Below are 18,774 nucleotides of genomic sequence, written 5' to 3'. Positions count from 1 at the left end.
AATTAGATGGTGATCTAATTCTCTAAAGTAATCGTCTATGTGTTGATCGCAGTTGTCTGGATCAAAATGTTCAATGTCCTTAACTATAAACTCAAGCACTTCAAGGCGGGGACACTGTAAGGTCCTTTCTTGTGAAGATGAGACTAAGCTAGCATCACTGTAGACGTGTACATCATGTGCTACACTTCTCTCTGGTTGAGAGGCAGGGGCTGAATAGCTCTGAAATGTTCTAGTCCCCCTTTTTCTGCCCCGTTACCTCTGTCTCTGAGTGGAGGTTGAGGAACTGACTTTATTCCCAAGGACTCAGGAGTCGGTTGGGGACTGTTCCCATCTGCTGAGTGGAGAGGGAGTTAACCATTCACTTAGGGAGGAATGTGACTCAGAGTAACCTGAATCACATTGGCTGAACATCTGTGGTGGGGAAAGACGTTCTGATCTAAGTTTTAACAATTTCTCCTTGTGGGTCTAGTTAGGTTTACAAAAGTAGGTTCGCTTCCCAAAATTTCAATGTGCACTAACTGAAATGCAGGGCAGTAACAGAGGATGTTTCTTAAAGTTTACACAGGCTGGAACAAGTGGATGTAATGGCTGGGTACAAAACTACAGAGCTGGTAGCACGCTGTGGCTCCATCTCAGGCTCTCTTCTTAATCAGGCTGAAATGCACGGCAGTGACAGCCTGGTATAAACTCTCTATATTTCTCTATATTTCACAGGGCCGGTGGCACGCTGTGTCTTAATTTCAACAAAAAGGAGCACTTAACTTAACAACTGACAGCTTGATTAGATTGCATTGAATATATGGTATTCAAATGCTGAATCAAATTCTTACAATTCCTACAGAGTTGGTTCCATTTGAATGGCTTGCAGCAATAGCAACTCTTACTGTAACACAATGAGGGCTTAAATTGGTAGTTATCTACAACCAAAATCTATTAAATTGCTTTAGCTAACCTGTTTGTAAGTACAGCTGGATGTCTACTGCTGTGGAAAACTAGTGGCGGTGAATGTAAAGAATCTAAAAATTTTAGATCCTAAAATTTTGATATTGGCCAAAATTATGCTGAAAATTAATATTACACAATTATGAATAACTGCCAACAGTACTATGCCTCTCATATGGGCACCATTTGTTGGGATTTACAATGGTTAAAGGGACACCAAATTGTGTAGATGCAATCAATGAATTATGAATTATTATATCAGAATTATCGTTCAGTTAAAGTCCCACAAATGAAAGACTTCAAATGGAGTGCCAGTGGTCCCAACAATGTCATTAATTCCATGCACATTTCACCTCAAATACTGAAATAAATTAGGCTTTAATTATCAATGGTGTTCAGTTGAGAAACACATAAATGTGTGTTTTTTTAAATCTATATTTGATCACTTAAATTACATGTAAACCTGTTTGGTTGATTGGGTTTTTAAACAATTTTTATGAAAATGTACAAAAAATGTATTTTTTCTTGTACATTTTCAATTTTGCTACTGCTACTTTTGCTACACTTTTATGGATGATTATGAATAATTGATCAATATGCAAAGAAGCAAGAAGATTTTGCCTAATGCTAATGAACCAGTGTGAAACTTCCGACCCTCAGGCAGGTGGTAAATCATGAATAATACCTCTGAGCACATGTTTAGGTGGTAATCTCCATTTGTCAAAAGTGTATGAAACGAGATTAGTTGGCTCCACATCCAAGGTTGCATCAGGTCAGTACTGGTCTACATCATCATTAATGCCCAGTTTTAGGTTTTGTGTGTGTTGTCTGTTATCCTGTTTACCATTGCAGTTCTATTGTTTAGGCTGTATTATCATGCTCTAATCCAGTAGTTCTGGTTTGAATGTTTGAAGGTAGGTCTGACAGGAACCTACACATAAAGGTTGAATGACGTCAGCAGTGCCAGTGGATCCAGTCAGTAGAAAGACAGCATCTCCTCCCCCAGCTCCGCTCCGCTGCTGCTGCTGCTGTTGGCCCTTGTGCGTCTAAGGTAAGATTTCTACTCTGCAGCGCTCACTTTGTCACACATTCTGAGCAGTTTGTTATTTCTGATTTCTCAACTGTTTCATATAGACTGGTAGGAATTTTATTTTTTAAGTTACTGACCTATCATTGCCACTTGTCTCTGTCTCTGCAGGAGTACTTGTCATCCGTCTGTTTTCTATTGTTTTGCTCTTTTCGGGAATAACACCATGGGGAGATTAGATGCACTTCGGCAGTTTAATTTGATCAAATGGCTCAGAGAGGAGCGACAGTCGAGGAAACTGATTCTCTTCATTGTGTTCGTCGCTCTGCTCCTGGATAACATGCTGCTGACTGTAGTCGGTAGGTGCACTCCTGCTTTCTCACCTCTTTACATCTCTGCAAAGTTGATTTTATTTATTTTATTTTAAAAACAGGTAGTCCAGTTCACCAAATATGTAAATATGCCGAGTTGTCTTTCGAATACAGCGCGGCCTGTTGCCCCAGTCTGCATGGCGCTCCCATAGTGCTCTCTGTGGACTAAATCCTCAAATGTGTCCCCACATCGAATTCACAACCCATGTGTGCCACATTTAGTAAACTGATAAGTTACTTAAGTGTTGACGTTGTCCATATTATATATGTAAAATGTGAAATATAGTGCAAGTGGCAGGTCACCAAACTGGAACACTGATGATGTACATTTTAATGTATTAGATTTAGCTTTTATATCTAATAATACCCGCTTGACATTGATCTCCATTAGAATGACTGAAAACTACAAGATCAGAGTTGAGCTCATGTTCAAATATTGACCTCTCAGCCTACTATTTAAAATCCCTCAATATGGTAATGTACTGGCTCTAAAGTAAATTGTGCATGTCCACCTGCCTACAATCCAGTTAATAAAGTAACAATAGACTTTAGGTAGGCTATTATAACATATTGTATGGTCATTCTGTTATTTTTCCAAAACGCATTCTCCTGTGTAAATTATCATAAATTATCATCATCCCATATCATTTCCAGAGCTATACCTATTTAACACAACACACCTTAATCTAAAACAAGGCATTTAGTAAGGTTGCTACAGACCCCTTAATTAACAAATTAAGTAGGATTTTAAGGGATGCACGACTTTCCCCTTAATTTACGTATAATTTGAAACATTTGATAATCCATTAAATATCAATTTAAGGTGTTATTGGGGTTGGGACTTTGGTTTTCATTTGGGTTCTGTAAATATTTGTAGGTGCAAATTAATTTTTGAAGGGATGCTTATTCAGTATTTAATAGGTGTGCCTATTATTATTTATGGATAAATTAATTGATTGTAATATATTAAGTGGTTTTCAATAGATTATCTTCATGGTTGAATGGGTTTTTAACCCCATAATCCATTAAAATACCTTAATATATTAAAAATGGCATTAATTATGCCCTTAAATCCCATTTAAAAACGTTTTACATCATTATTAATGGGTACATTAATAGATTTCGAAGGTAAAAAATGAATGTGCTCAGTTTTACACTGTAAGAAGAGTTAATGAATGAGACCAGCATCAACAGTTCACTGTTGATTTCTTACAGGCTCTCATAAAATTAGTTCAGTGTGTAGGTAATAAGTCGATCACATTGTCCATGTGACTCTGGATCTTTTTCAAGAATTTTATAGAGACAAGAATTTTCTTTTTCAAGAATTTTATAGAGACAAGCCCAGAATTAACTCCTTGCCCATATGTCAAATTCCATATATGAGTATAGTATATTAGTTATTTGGCATCATCAACAGTCAGTATAAGGCCATAATTAATATGTCTAGTTCATGTTTATCTCTTTCTTTCTTTCTTTCTCTCGCACATACAAAATGTAAAATGTGAAAATAATGTATAGTTTGGTTTACCATGTAAATAATTTTCTTTTCTTTGTTGATTATTGTTTTTGTAGATTTACTTCTACTGTCAATGCCAACAGTCTGGCTGTTACTTTATAATCTCAAGCCTTAACATACTGTATTAGTAACCAATCACCCAAACTCATATTTTAAAGACGTGTTTACCGCAACATGTTTTGCAATAGAACACACATTGTTAAGATAAGTGTTGATTAAGAGGTTTGCTAGTCCAGGAGAAGACTGACACATCAAGCATTTGTTGAAAGGGTGCTGCATCAGTCTTTCTTTTGATCCTTAATTAATTACTACCACTCTTCATCTGCATGCCCCCACACTATGTTAAAAAGGCAAATAGCTTAACTGACAAAGCTTGTCAAGGATCAGCAGTGTGCCAGAGAGAATGTAAACACAATGTGTCCTTGTCAAAAAGTCAGCTTACCATAGATTTTGGTGATATGTTTGTTAGTCACCGTCCTTCATGTGAGGAAACAGAAACAGTTCCTAAATTGTTTGTTTACATTTAGTTCTTGAAAGATCAAAAAAGTTAGATTGTTTTTTAATACCAGTCCTGCTTTCTCGACCTGTAATGTCTGACCGAATCACTCTGAAAATTCTTGCTATGCAAATGTCTGCATGCATCCTCCTCTTTATTTTCTGTTACCAGCAGCTTCAACATTCACCCATCAGCGTGTTGCTGCCTGTCTGCGTCACGTCATCTGCAGTGCTATCTTATCCCCCCAACACACACACACACACACACACACACACACACACACACACACACACACACACACACACACACTCTAAAGGAAGTTCTGCTCAGCTATATTAGAATGTCAGGGTTTTGGGTTGCTCCGGTGGCCTTGGGGTTTTGGGGGCTGACCATGAACCGCAACCTCCCTGGTTCAAATCCAGCCGGGGACCTTGTTGCATGTTGTTCTGAGCCTCTTTCTACCAATAAAAGAGTGCCAGCTTTTTTCAGACCAAAAAATATTAAAATATGCTGGGCTGAAGCATTGAATGCCCTAATGATGCCGCTGGATCTAACACTTAATTAAAGCTCTATGTTGTTTACACTATGTGCAATAGATGGCTGCACCATTCCATCAAACGGAAATAATCTAGATGTAATCTGCATTGTTCAATACACATTTCCTCAAAACCTCTCCCACCACCCCATTACAGGGGAGGTAAATGGAATATCTTTTGTGGAATGAAACATTTCTTTCCAGAAACAGTGACCCAGTTACTCTGGATAATCCACAGAGTTCACTGTCAACAGTTCCTATGATTACTGTTGATACCAAGGTTGAATGTCTAGAGGAGGTGGGCCATTGTTTCTTTAAAGGCACGTTAGTTTTGACTCGTTCGAATGTAAATATTCAGTGCTTTGAGCACCACAAATTAATTCCATTCACTTCCATTGTATAGGGCTGTGTCAGAAGTTTCAGAGGCTGATATCTGAAACTATCTGCACGGATAGATATCACCAGAGCTACGTGGGAAATGTGGGCGTAGTTGTTTTCATGGGGGGGTTATGTGGTCAACCAGCCCATTTAAATGGTTAAAGAACCTTGGCTTCTTTAAGGTTTCTTCTTTCTTCTTTAGGGTAGTGCTAGTGAATCACCCTTGAGGAACCCTCCTTGTTCTCTGCTGACATATGTTGCAGTGACATCTGGATTAGCATCATGCCAGTGAGCATCAGTCAGTGGTTGTGTCATATTTCATTACATCAATCTCCTCTCACCTCTTTATGCCCACCAGTTCCCATCATTCCCAGCTATTTGTACAACCTGGATGAGTCAACAGACGTGGTGATGAACAACAACACCTTGTCACAGCCTCCAGGAGCCTTCCACAACATTGTGTCCTTATACGACAACACTGTGAGGTCTTCGGGCTCCAATACCACAGCCAGGTCTACTGACCTGGTCCCCGAGGCCCCCGCTGCTGCAGAGCTGCCAAAGAACTCCTCCGACTGCCCCCAGTCCACCAGCAAGCTGCTCAATGAGAATGTCAGAGTGGGATTGCTGTTTGCCTCCAAGGCCACTGTACAGCTGATTGTCAACCCCTTCATAGGGCCGCTCACAAACAGGTAGGTTTTTATCTTCATTTTGTGTTTCTGCATGGAGGCATTAGTTATGTAGCATTTGCAACAGGGGGAATTAGCTGGTTAATGGTCTTCACAGGAAACCTGGAATAATATTGCTGCCTTTGTAATAGCAGTAGGAAATTTGTGTTAGAGAATAATAAGTAAAAGCAATTGAACCCCACATAGTTGTGACATAATGAACAGAAATCATGCATGTTTGTGATTCTTATCTTAAACCACAAGCTGCAATTTATTCTAGAATATAAATCATTTATTACATGACAAACTACACAGAAGACAACATAAGCATAGATCACTGGGTGAAACCATTTTTTAGGGCACTATTTTTTTTTTTTTTGGCACAGCACTGAATTGTAAAATAAAAGCAGAAAATCTAAATTTCAAAGCTTGAAATTTTTTGCATGAACATTTTTGCTTGAAAAATGACAAGGGTTGATCAATTATTAAGATAATTGCCAATTATATTTCAGTTGATCGATAAGCCAATCTTTCTGCTCTACATTCCATAAAATCACAAGTAGTTTAAAGATACCACTTCAAACATGAGCTGACAGCAGAAGTACCAATACAAAAATCTACAAAAAACTAAGACAATATTAAGAGGGAATAAACAGAGATTTGTGCCATAGCTTCACTTACACTAATTGTAATTGATAATATTAAAAATGAAAGCTTCAAAACATTCAACCTAAAAGTAAAGCTTTTGGCTAGTTTTTTGCTCAGAAATCAGGAATAAATCTAATTGTAAAATTGTCCTACGAGCCAAAAAAGATTGAATTATAAGTTCTGTTTATGGTATGTGCATAAGTTGAGTGAATGCTGTGATTTGTGTCTTGAAAACTGAATTGGAATTTGCCTTTTTGAATGTCTTTTTTAGTAATAGAAATTAAGTTTTAAAATGAATATTATCTGATTTCAAATGCAACCGGGAGAAAGCCTTTTTTCATTCTGGCCATGAAAAGGGAAAGCAGGATGTGCAGGTGGGCTTCTTTTACTGCCATTGTTTTGTTTCTTTGACTCAACTGTGTGGCTAACTTAACCTTCACTTGAACATTACTGAACTGAACTGATATTGCTGGAATAGAACAATACCAGATCTGTACAGAGATGACTTCATTTATGGAGGGACAGTGCTTAGAAGTTCCTTGAATAGATTGTCTGGGAAGAAGGTGGCTGTGCAAATTAGAACTGCATAGAGAATAATGTGAATTCCAACCTGTTTTTCAAATGACATCGCATTCAAGTGCACAAAAAGCTGCATTCACTAGTCAGTATTTTTTAAATTAACAATGGATCAAATGACTATGTTTAATGTGAAAGGTGGTGTTGCAAGGAACTCCTTAGCTCTACGAAGTCTTTTACTCTCCTTTATCTCATTGCTTTGTTTGCCTGGCTAGCAGACTCTCATCGGCCCCTATTTTTGCTGTTTTCAGTGAAAAAGCTCTAATAAACCCACTGTATGCTAACGGCTCCGCACCAAACATCAGTCAGACCAGGAGTTTCCCCTCGGGGATCAATAAAGTATTTCTGATTCTGATTAGCGACTAGCTGGTGAGCATTTAGCTGCTAAAGAGCCAGATATTTGGGGATCCAAGCAGCGAAGCAGAGTGGGCTGGGAACCACAAATGCAAGGCATCGTGGTGCTCAGTACCAGCGGTGCTGGGAACTTATTGAAATCGCTCAGATTTTTTTAGTTTTCTGTTGATAAAAGTGGTACTGCAGCCTACACTGTAAGAGTTATGCAAGTGAAATGCACAGGGGTGGTATAGAACCGTGCACACACCTCAGACACCTAAAATGACACATATCAACCAGCAGGTGGTGCTATAATCAAGCTAAACACGTTTTGGCCAGTAACTCCCACATAGTATGTCGCACATTCGAAAACCTTACATGCACACGTTCCCTGAATTGAGCTGGATCTCGTGATATAGGCCACACCTATTTCTGCATGTACTTTTTTCCCCACAAAATTGCGAAATATGCAGAACCTACTTTTTCAAACTCCTCCTTGGACGTGACTACACTTCCTGTAGGTTGCAGTGAAACAGGAAATGATGTCCTATCTCCACATAGGTTTATCTGATTAACACGAAACTTGGGCCAGTACTTTTCCATGCCCCACGAGGGTCAGTGCAAAATTTGGCGCCAATCAGCCACTAGGTGGCACTACAAATGCGAAAAGTTTATTTCTCATAATCAGCTGCATGAATTCGTACGAAATTTGGTATGCACGATCTAGGGTCATGACTCAGTTGATGCATAAAATTTGGTAATGATTGATTAAAAGTGGCCGTGGCTTATTACAACAAATGTACATTTTTACACGTTTTACATTCCAAACTTTAAAAAATCACAAAACATTACGTCCTACAGAGCTGAAATTCTTTCAGCACATCCACTGATGTGTGACAAAAGTTTGTCTCACTGCAACCTATGGTTAATTAAGAAGTCCGTCACTCTATATTTTTCAAAATATTAAAAAATAAATTAATATCTATATCTCCACATAGGTCTTTCCGATTAACAAGAAACTTGGCACAGTCGTTTCTCATGCCCCACTGAGGCTCCGTGTATATGCTAACATACTTTTTCAAACTCCTCCTAGGCCATGGGTCCGATCTGCACGAAACATTGCATATAGAATCTATAGTCGCTCATGATCAAAATTTATTAAAAGAATTTTGATACTCCAATAAATGCACAAGTTAAAAAGCAAAAACCTCCTGTGGGTTGCAGCCAAAGCAGGAAGTGATGTCATATCTCCACGTAGCTCTGTCTGAGTAATGCGAAACTTGGGCGAGTAGTTTCTGGTCCCCCACCGAGGCTCTGTGCAAAGTTTGGCTCTAATCGGCCACTAGGTGCCGCTTTTGTTGCAAAATCATAAAATATGCAAAAAAGATTTTTTATGTATTTAACTGAATGTTTTCCAATCTCTGTGCTGATCTCCACCTGCGGATTGCACTGCCTCCTATGGTATTAACAGGGTGTTAATACCTGCTTGCAGGTCTAGTTGGATTATTGTTCATTAAGCGGCCAGGAATACAAATCCAAATGAAAGCCAATGTTGCTTTGCATTTGTTGGATGCGTTATTGTTTGCTAATTGTTTACCACAACCACTTTATATATATGTCAGTTGTTGTGTTTTCAGCTTGTTTCACTGCAAAAAATTTATTAATACAGCCTTAATGCGCATACAAATTCACAACACATCAGTCAAATTCATTTGACAAGTTTTACAAAAGCTAGTACTAAGACGGTGTAGTCCCTCATTCGTCCAGGAGTGTTCCATCGTAGAAAAGGTTTCAGTCGTAGTCGTCTGGACACTGTTTTCAGAATCAAGACAAGAATGACTTCCGGATGGGAGCCGAAACGTCTTGATTCTGAAAACAGTGTCCAGATGACTACGACTGAAACCTTTTCTACGATAAAAGCTAGTACTGTCATGCTGTTATAGCATTATGTTACAATTCAATTAAAGACAGAAGTGTAATGTTCTCAGTTAGGATGCATGCAAACATGGTGAAATGATGTTTGAAAATGTTACTTTGCTAGAAGATTAGCCACATGTGTGCAACTTTTATATATGAAAGTCATACATCTGATCATTTTCCACACAGGTGATTTAAGAAGTCTGAACATTTCTGTATTTTGAAAATTATAGATATGTGAAAATATTGCCTTGTGTAAACAGTGTGTGCTTGCAAACCAAGATGACTTAACTACATGTCAAAATCCTCAGGGATAAAATAGCTTGCCAGAGTTTCCCACGTAGAATGAAAATCCAGTTGCATTTCCCTTATAAAAATCGGACTGTTCAGCTTTCTGGTTTGTTCTGAACGCAGCACTAGACTCAGTGTGTTGTTATCACTGTATTATGTGTTATACTTTATTTTTTTCAGTGACCTACATCATGCTCTGTCCTAGTGGTTACTTCACAAATTGTCAGTTGTAACAAATACAATGAATCTACAGTATGTAACTTCAGTGTTCAGCTCAATTTAATTGATGTGAGAAACATATTTTGAATAACTGCAATAATGGTTATATCTGGCATTTGATACAGCTCACTGTGTGGATTTTATGACATGATGCAAGAAATGTTAAAGAGTAAAGACAAAAAACATTTGAGAGGAAAATATTTCATTTAAAACAGGATGACATAGGACAGAGTAAGAGTATCACAGTATAACAGGTTTCCTTTCAGGGACAGAGGCTTCCTGCTAGCCCAGGGTGGTTCAAATTTCCCCTTGTGTTTGAAAAGCCAGCCAGAGGTCAACATAGAATAACATTTATGGTCTTATCTAAGGCAACATTCAACACAAATTGAAGAGAAAGAGCAGCAACAGACTCCCTTTTCATGTTCTAGGGAGGAAAATCAAATGCTGCATATGGTAAACATATCAGTTTAATGCCGTTTTCAGGGTGTAATGTCTCTTATCAGCTACAACAGATCTAATCCAACTGAATCAAACAGAGCGGAATTCCTGATTATGTGTGTTTGCATATGTGTGCATGTGCATTTGTCTGTTTTCATGCGTGGATAGCTGCCCAATGGATGAGCTGCTCAAATTTCAACCAACATATCTGAGTGTGATAGGCTGTGACACTTGTCAAACAATAAAACACCTTTCAAAATATACTTGTCTTAAAGCCTCTCCATGAAGGAAAACACTATTCTACATGATCACCACCAAGGCAGGCGTAAAAAACTGAATTAGTTATTGAGACTGTTGTTCTTCTCAGCTCTGCAGGGTAAGTAAGCAACTTTCAGCTCACTGTTTTGATTTTATGACCAACATTTAGTGTTTTGGTTTAGTCTAACCACGGTGATAAACTGCATTTCCAGCAGCAGCACTATAAACCTGCCCAGCACCAAATGTCTGAAAAAAGGTAGTAGCTGGTGAACTTAGTCGAGCATTTAGAAACTAAAGACCATAGTTATATTTCTTATGAGTTGGAGTGGAGACCAAAATAGAGCTCTTTTGTTAGGTGGCCAGAAACATGACTTCAAATGAATGCTAATGTGGCTGCTGGATGTGTAAATTGATAATTATTTGCTAACCCGTTAGCCATAACAACTTTATAATAATATGTCAGATGTTGTGTTTACAGCTTGGTCCATTGCCGGCAAATGGCCAAAGAAATAAGAATAATAATGCTGCTTGAATGAACTACCTGTCTGTAGCTTTTAGCCATGCAACAGGTGACTGCTGCTATCATAGAGGGTCACTGTAGGTTCAATACTGTACTGTAAGATGTTTGGACCAAAGTTTCCAATAGCTGATATTTTGTTCTTCAAAGCCTATGCCTATGAAACAATATTTGGACATCTTGAGACACTGAAAGTTTCCACTTTATACCAGTCTGCCATAGTTTTGCTGGATTGGGTCAGCAACACTAGGCAGATTAAGGCAGGTTTAATTAAAGGTTCAATGTATAACATTTAGGAGGAGCTATTAGCAGAAATGGAATATAATATTTATAAGTATGTTTTCATTAGTGTATAATCACCTGAAAATAAGAATCGTTGTGTTTTCATTACCTTACAAAAAGCCGTTTTTATCTACATAGGGAGCCGGTCCCCTTCCACAGAGGTCGCCATGTTGCACCGCCATGTTTCTACAGTAGCCCAGAAACAAACCAAACACTGGCTCTAGAGGGCCATTCACATTTTTTGCTAGTTTCGCGGCCACCGTAGTTTCTGCTACACGCTTGGAAGGGGAGGGTGATGCAAGCGGGATTCAAATTTTTGCAAACTGCAATTTCACCGCTACATGCCACTAAATCCTACACACTGGACCTTTAAAAACGCTGTAATGATTTATTTGGTTAGGCATCTGATATACAAATCATTATAATAAAAACATAATAACTAGTTCTGGCCAAAAAAACGCTGAAGATGAAAACCTACCAAAACAGAGCCAGTCTGAAGATTTTCCCAACAGAATGTGAGATAAATGTTATTAAATAAATTGAGAAGTGTGAATGCTCCAACGTTACTGGCCCTCACCTCAAAGGCAGTATTTAGTGTCTCAGATGGGCACTCAGATATGCTGTAATTGAGGCAAAGAACACAGTCCCATTACTGGTTCTTAGTCACCTTCCCTCCTGACAGAGGACAATACAAAGCAAGTCAAGCATGTCAGGTATCTGTGGGGGGGTACAACAGCTCTGATGTGCATGGCAGCTTTTAGCCTTTTAATGAAAAACAATGTTGTCATCCTCCTCCAGTGTTTTGGTTAAAATGTCAGGCTAACTGGCAAGAATGTGTCATGCAAATGCAGAATTTATACAAATGCTTTGTGTTCATTGTGTTACAAGACACTTCGTTTCTATTCAGTTTATTTTTATAATGTTGACTTTCCAGTGATGATTTCGTATTACTAGTTGGTCTACTTGCCATTTTGACACCTCATACATAGTTGGAGACAATCTACATCCTCCATACCTGTACTGGTTGATCATAGCAACAATGTATTCAAACTGATGAAGGATATTACTAAGGTTATTCTTATGCATGTGCACAGCAATATCACCCCTCACTTGTTGAAGCATTTTCCATTTAAATAATCAGCAGTCTTCCACAACTTCTAACATTGAATTTCTTTAGATCTCACTGCTTTAGAAAGAGATAATATGCTGAAAGTAATGAATTTCAGCTTTAAATTAAGCCATTTATTTCATGTATATTTGTATAGACATCTCAAACTAATTATATGCTTACTGTATAAATGTAATGTCTGCCTTTTTTCTGCCTTTTTTCACTTTGTCCATTTAGAATAGGATACCAACTTCCCATATTCGCTGGCTTCTGTATCATGTTCATCTCTACTATAAGTAAGTTCCAGCCAACATGTCTTCATTATCGCAAATCAGAATGCTTGCATCATGCCTGATGTTTCTTTGTCTATATTTCTGTTGTTCTCACTGTTGTGAAGTGTTCGCCTTCTCATCGAGCTACACTCTGCTGTTTCTGGCCAGATCGCTTCAAGGTGTGGGCTCCTCCTGCTCATCTGTGGCTGGTAAGACCTCCTTGTCTCTATTCCCATGTGATGTTCATATCCAGTCAATCTATTCACTATTCAGTTTATCTGAATACATTAACATAAATTCACAACAGACATCAAGTGAGTACTGGCTCTTGTGTTAGAGACTGAGCCTGTTCATTTAAATTAGTGCTGCATTATGGGTTGTTTGTAGCCTAAATGTTGCCAGGCTAGACAAGAGGTGAAGACTCCATTCTTGCCAGCCAATGGAAAGAGTGTAGGTTCCCTGGAGGGAGGCAAGTCACTTTTTTTAATCCCACAAAGTATAAAAAAAGGACCTGCTTTAGTGGTGTTTTTGACTCTTTGTCACACAGGACTTTAATGTTAGCATACTGTTGTTTGTAAGAAAACCTAAATACTGTTTCTTGCAGAGTGGTAGGTCTGAAAGAAATAATCGGCTAAATTAGCTAATGCTAATATTATTGTAGCTAATGTAGGTCAGGTAAAGTGCATTTAAACTTTTTTTTTTGCCTAAGGCAATATTGAATTTGTCAGATACCATCCAATTTTGGCTTTAATTCATAAAACTCAATATTTTTCTTTGTAACATGTTAGGTGTGAAATAAATAATATGCTAAATTGTAGCTAACGTTTGTTTGGTAAAGTGCAGCTTATGTTAGGCTGTTGGGCAAGGTAGGCCTGCAGCAGCACACTTTTATGTTTTCCAAAGTTTAACCAAAATAAGTAACCAAATAAAGCTTTAAAAGCTGGTAACTCCCTTTTAAAAAGTTTACAGTGAAACATTAAAAGTTACAGGATCCAGTTGTTATCTACTGGCCGACATCCTTGATCATAAACATAAAAGCACATTTCAAAAGCTGCAACATTTTAACTACAACTACAACATTAATTGAGCAAGTATTAATTCCTATACTCCTATATATATATATATATATATATATATATATATATATATATATATATACAGTATGTATACACACACACTTACACCTAGCTAAAACTGATTCAACTGTATGATAATTTTGGAGGATGTAGTTTGTTGTGCTGTTGAACTATATTGCATTATAATGAGAGGTGTTTCTGTTATTCAGCCTATTGATATAAATGGGGTGTACAAAATAACAGAAACACTTGTCATTATATATGTAGACACATGCCTGTTGCTGTTCATTTTTTGGCTCTTACAGTAACATTAACGTCTGTCCTGGACCATTAAACTATGTGCCATTGATCACATCATATCCTCTGGAATTAAACTGATGACGTACTGTAACTCTCCCTTGTATTGTCAGTATCAGTGATTGATTCTTCATGTGTGAACAACACATACAGCTCTCAACACAATCCTACACTATTATCCACTACGCTATTTTCTTCAAACTTTTGTGGTATCAAAGGAAGTGACATAATTCTAGCTATAATAGGCTCAGCCTAATTGGGCTAGCTAGCCGCTAGCCAATTATGACATTATTCAGTTGAAAGTTGTTTCCCCACTCATTGTACTATACCTCTTATAACAAATCCAAATGCAGTTTTTCAAGTGTGATTGCGAGTGTCTACATTTAGATTTTGAAATATGAAAGTCATCATCATCATGAAACTAGCTACCTCAGCACTCAGTAAATATACCTAATGTCAATGACAAATAGTATTTATTGTATAACCCTTGTAGGATTTGTTGCACTGTGTCAGTAACCTAATGTGTCTGTTATGTGTCTATATGAACAAGTGGTGTATGTATTGCATTATCTATACATCTGTGTGTTTTCAGGGATGGGAATGCTTGCTAGTGTGTACACAGATGATGAGGAGAGAGGTCACGCAATTGGGATCGCCCTGGGAGGTCTGGCATTGGGAGTGTTAGGTGTGTATATATACATAGTCCAACCAAGAGATGCTTCTGTAAAGGTGACACCAGACTAAACACTAGTTGTCCTTGTTGAGCTATTACATATTTATTAACATTTCTTATTAAGATTTTTGCTAGTAAAGTATACCACAGAACTCACAGATAAATGTTTAGTGTGCTTAATCTGAAAAAATATTACAACCATAACATGTTGTCTAAAGCTGGAGAGGCAAGATTCTTAGCTAAACACATCCATATCTGTTCAGAACAGAAAAAAAAATTAAATGTGATTTAAATGCTTTGACTTCTACCTATTTGCATGACTAACTAATCAAAACTTAAAGAAACACTAAAGCTGCGATCAAAGACATACAAACTCTCCATTCTACAACCAGTAAGTGTAAGCTAGTGAAAAATGATTTGGGCTTGATGGGGCCAATTCATGAAACTTAGAGGATTTGCAGCCCCACATTTTTAGTGCACAAATAAAAACATTTATTCCATGGTTTTAGAATACATTCTAAGCAAATATCTCATTTTGAAACATGTTTTCCCTGGCAAGTTTTTCAAAACTAACCTGATATACCTGTTGCAACACGAGTTGTCTTGTAGGGGAAAAAGCTGCAGGAACTGCAGTGATTATAAAGTTGATCTCTCCACAACTGACCATCCAGTGTGTCCTCCACAGTTGGACCCCCATTCGGCAGTGTGATGTATGAGTTTGTTGGGAAAACAGCTCCTTTCCTTATTCTGGCTTTCCTGGCTGTGTTTGATGGAGGTAACGTTATATTGTTTCTTACACCCAAATCAAGAATAGTTACTGTAGAAGGAATGGTAGGAATAATGCGTTAGCTTAAGACTGTCAAATATAATTTCATCAATTTCTGAAATAATATCTATTCTTTTAGATATCAAAGGCTTACATTAAGGTGATTCACTGTGTGTCTTCACAGCTCTGCAGCTCTTTGTTCTTCACCCGACAAAGGTGGAACCAGAGGTGAGTTTGTTTGCCTTGATAATTCATTTCCTGAAGGTTATTTCACTTCATTAAGACGACCTTTACAGTTGCAGACTATGTTGTACTATTTTTATGCCATTTATTTCTTAACTGGATAGTAAATACAAGAAGTGTGGAGAGAAATGGATATATTTTCTTATATATTCATCTATTTGTGTACATTATACTTTTTTGTTGTTGTTTTTATTTCACACTTGCTTTAGCAATGTAAACATTTCTCATGCCAATAAAACCCCTTTGAATTAGAATTTGAGAAGGTGGATGACATGCAACAAAACATCCATGGCTTTTGGTAAATGGTAAACTGACTACACTTACTGTATATAGAACCTTTAACACTAGCGCAAAGTACTTTACCATGCCTGACATTCACCTAAGCAAACAAGGACACTCAGGGACAATTTAACGTTCAGGATCCAACCTTCAATTCTGCAATTCATTTTAAGCAAAAGATTAAATTACTGACCGTATAAGCACACAAATCCTGAATTACAACAACAAAGGAAACTGTAATTCATTGAATCTTTTCTTTGATCTGTGGAGTTGATGGGTATCATTAATTATAGCTACCAAGAGGCATCAGGCAACAGCCAATTAGAAGACTATTTGAAAAAAAGTATGAGGAAATAAGTGTTAATAAGTGGAAATTTTCTGACAAGAGTTCATGAGTTGTGATGCAGGCTGATGTAAAAATGGAAGAGCCCATGGGCGTGAGTCACGTTCATCTGCTTCTCTTTACTTGTTCCTTTTACTTGTGCATTTAAATGCACTAAAAATGAAAATAAAATTACATTTTGAGGGAAGCTAAAGCAACTTCTTGTGCATTTACAAAAAAAATAGACAAAGACTCAACAGCCCAAATGTATGAACAAATATTTATATTAGGAACATGGTAATGTCTATTGGACATGTTTGATTAAACATGTTGATGAAAGACAGTTTTACTTGTTTGACAACATCTTTTTTGTGAATTTTGACTGTTCCCCATTTTACTTATGGTGATTTTTTTTAATGTGAGAATAATCCAATAAATCCAATCTAAAGCGCTTGACAGAGGCTTCAGTGAACTCATTCAGACATAGTTTTTGAACACTAATTAATGACTCCTTCAGAAAAGAGAGAAAGAATGCTCTGTTGCTTCTTTTCAGGATGACACATGATCTAATATTCTAGTGGTTATAACAGCAGTGGTCATTAGCAGATTCTTTCACCTTTTCAATATGCTTCATCTCAGGCATTCTAAAAAATGTTCAGGGGCTTGCTTAGACATTTTAATAGGGTTCCACAGAGACTTGCAAGACACAATAGTCCCTTTCAATTATGAACAAGTTGCATTAGGCTCACTTAATGTTATTCTGCTTGTATTAAGCAGGAAATCTCATTCTCAATTTCATATGTGTAATCATTTGCTCCAAATAACATGCCATTTCTTTAAGGGCACTGACATTTTCACTTAGACTTTAGAAATTTTACAGAGGGTTCAGTCTGTCTACAGAATACAAAAGTGATTTCTTACATTCAATTTATTATTATTTATTCACAGTTTTTGTAAATGAAGGCAGTACTGCCAGCCAGATTCCATACATTTAACAGGTGTGTTTGGTAACTTTGCCTTACGAGAATAATATTGTCATTGGAGAGTTTGTGTATCCGATGGTATTATTATTTTAAATATTGTTACAAGTATTATCTATTAGTGAACTCAGTCAGTGCTATGACACCCAAACCCTAGATTAGTTTTCAAAGGTTATATTTCACTGGGAGAAAAGAAAAGAAGTATAATAATTATTTTTCTTTGATTGAGAGCTACAATATAAGCTTTATGCATTTGACATGTCATTACAGAATTTTGTTTTGCCTTTGTCCCTCACAGAGTCAGAAGGGGACCCCGCTGTTGACACTAATGAAGGATCCATACATTCTAATCGCAGCTGGTAAGAAAGTAATAGCAGCACAGTAGATGTGAATATAGTAGATGTCACAGTAGGGAAACCTAATATCACCCCACTCTGGAGAAGCATCTGTGGGATATTGCCTTTTATAATGGTGCTGGGAAAACAGCAGGAAGAGAAAATTACTCAGATCTTGTTGTTTTTTTTTTTGTCTATTAGACATGTCGGCCAAACACAAAACCAACAATTGATTTGTTGGTTCCAGAGCAGGAATATGGCTTGACATTGTGGTGTGAAGTGGGTGCTGCATGTTAAAGAGGGTCATCTATCCATCAGAAAGAACACTGAACAACGCTGTGTGTTTTGTTTGTGTGTTTATGTTTGTGTGGATCGTACCTCATGGTCCTGGTTAAACGCCTAGCAGCTGAGAAAGTTTTTTGATTAAGACAAGTGAACAGACTGTTACAATAATCAAGGCATGAGGAGATAAAAGCATGCACAACAGTTTCTGCAAATAGATTGTATTTTTGCAATAATTCTGAGGTGATAAAACATGATTGGACAGGCTTAGTGATATGCTGCTCAAAGCATAAATTGCTATCAAACAGGACACCAAGATTTCTTGCAACAGGCTTGATATGTTGTGACAGGTAGCCAGTAGATGGCAGTATTTGTTTGGTGATGTTTTGGGGCCCAATAACAAGGATGTCTCTTTTATTTGAGTTGAGCTGAAGAAAATGTATCGACATCTGATTTTTTATGTCAGACAGGTAGTCCTGCTCAGCGTACTAAGATCAGTGGGCTTGACGGGGAGGTACAACGGTGTCTCATCTGCATAACAATATTACATACTAGTAGGCAGACTGGAAAAATGGGTAGGGCTGTCTGGCACAGTCCTATACTGGTTTAAATCTTACATACAAGACAGAGACTATATTGTATCAATTGGTAACTGTGTATCTGAGCGAACAAAAGTGGCTTGTGGAGTTCCCCAGGGGTCGATCCCTGGGCCTCTTCAGTTTGTACATGATG

At 37.5% G+C, this 18,774-nt stretch overlaps 1 protein-coding gene across 2 annotated transcripts in view; it reads left to right on the top strand.

Moving 5' to 3' along the window:
* Window positions 1–1,838: 1,838 nt before the first annotated feature.
* Window positions 1,839–18,774, top strand: part of slc18a2 (solute carrier family 18 member 2) — a 35,217-nt gene continuing 18,281 nt past the window's right edge. For both annotated transcript variants that reach the window (XM_044214804.1, XM_044214805.1), the window contains exons 1-9: window positions 1,839–1,993; window positions 2,141–2,328; window positions 5,624–5,954; window positions 12,755–12,813; window positions 12,915–12,998; window positions 14,755–14,847; window positions 15,521–15,610; window positions 15,786–15,829; window positions 17,724–17,784. In XM_044214804.1, the coding sequence (XP_044070739.1) occupies window positions 2,196–2,328; window positions 5,624–5,954; window positions 12,755–12,813; window positions 12,915–12,998; window positions 14,755–14,847; window positions 15,521–15,610; window positions 15,786–15,829; window positions 17,724–17,784 (895 nt within the window). In that variant the 5' untranslated portion in view covers window positions 1,839–1,993; window positions 2,141–2,195. The remainder of the gene's footprint in view (window positions 1,994–2,140; window positions 2,329–5,623; window positions 5,955–12,754; window positions 12,814–12,914; window positions 12,999–14,754; window positions 14,848–15,520; window positions 15,611–15,785; window positions 15,830–17,723; window positions 17,785–18,774) is intronic.

Source organism: Siniperca chuatsi, linkage group LG11, assembly GCF_020085105.1.
Source record: "Siniperca chuatsi isolate FFG_IHB_CAS linkage group LG11, ASM2008510v1, whole genome shotgun sequence".
In the NCBI taxonomy this organism is placed as follows: Eukaryota; Metazoa; Chordata; class Actinopteri; order Centrarchiformes; family Sinipercidae; genus Siniperca; species Siniperca chuatsi.
This window is presented reverse-complemented; position numbering and strand designations above follow the sequence as displayed.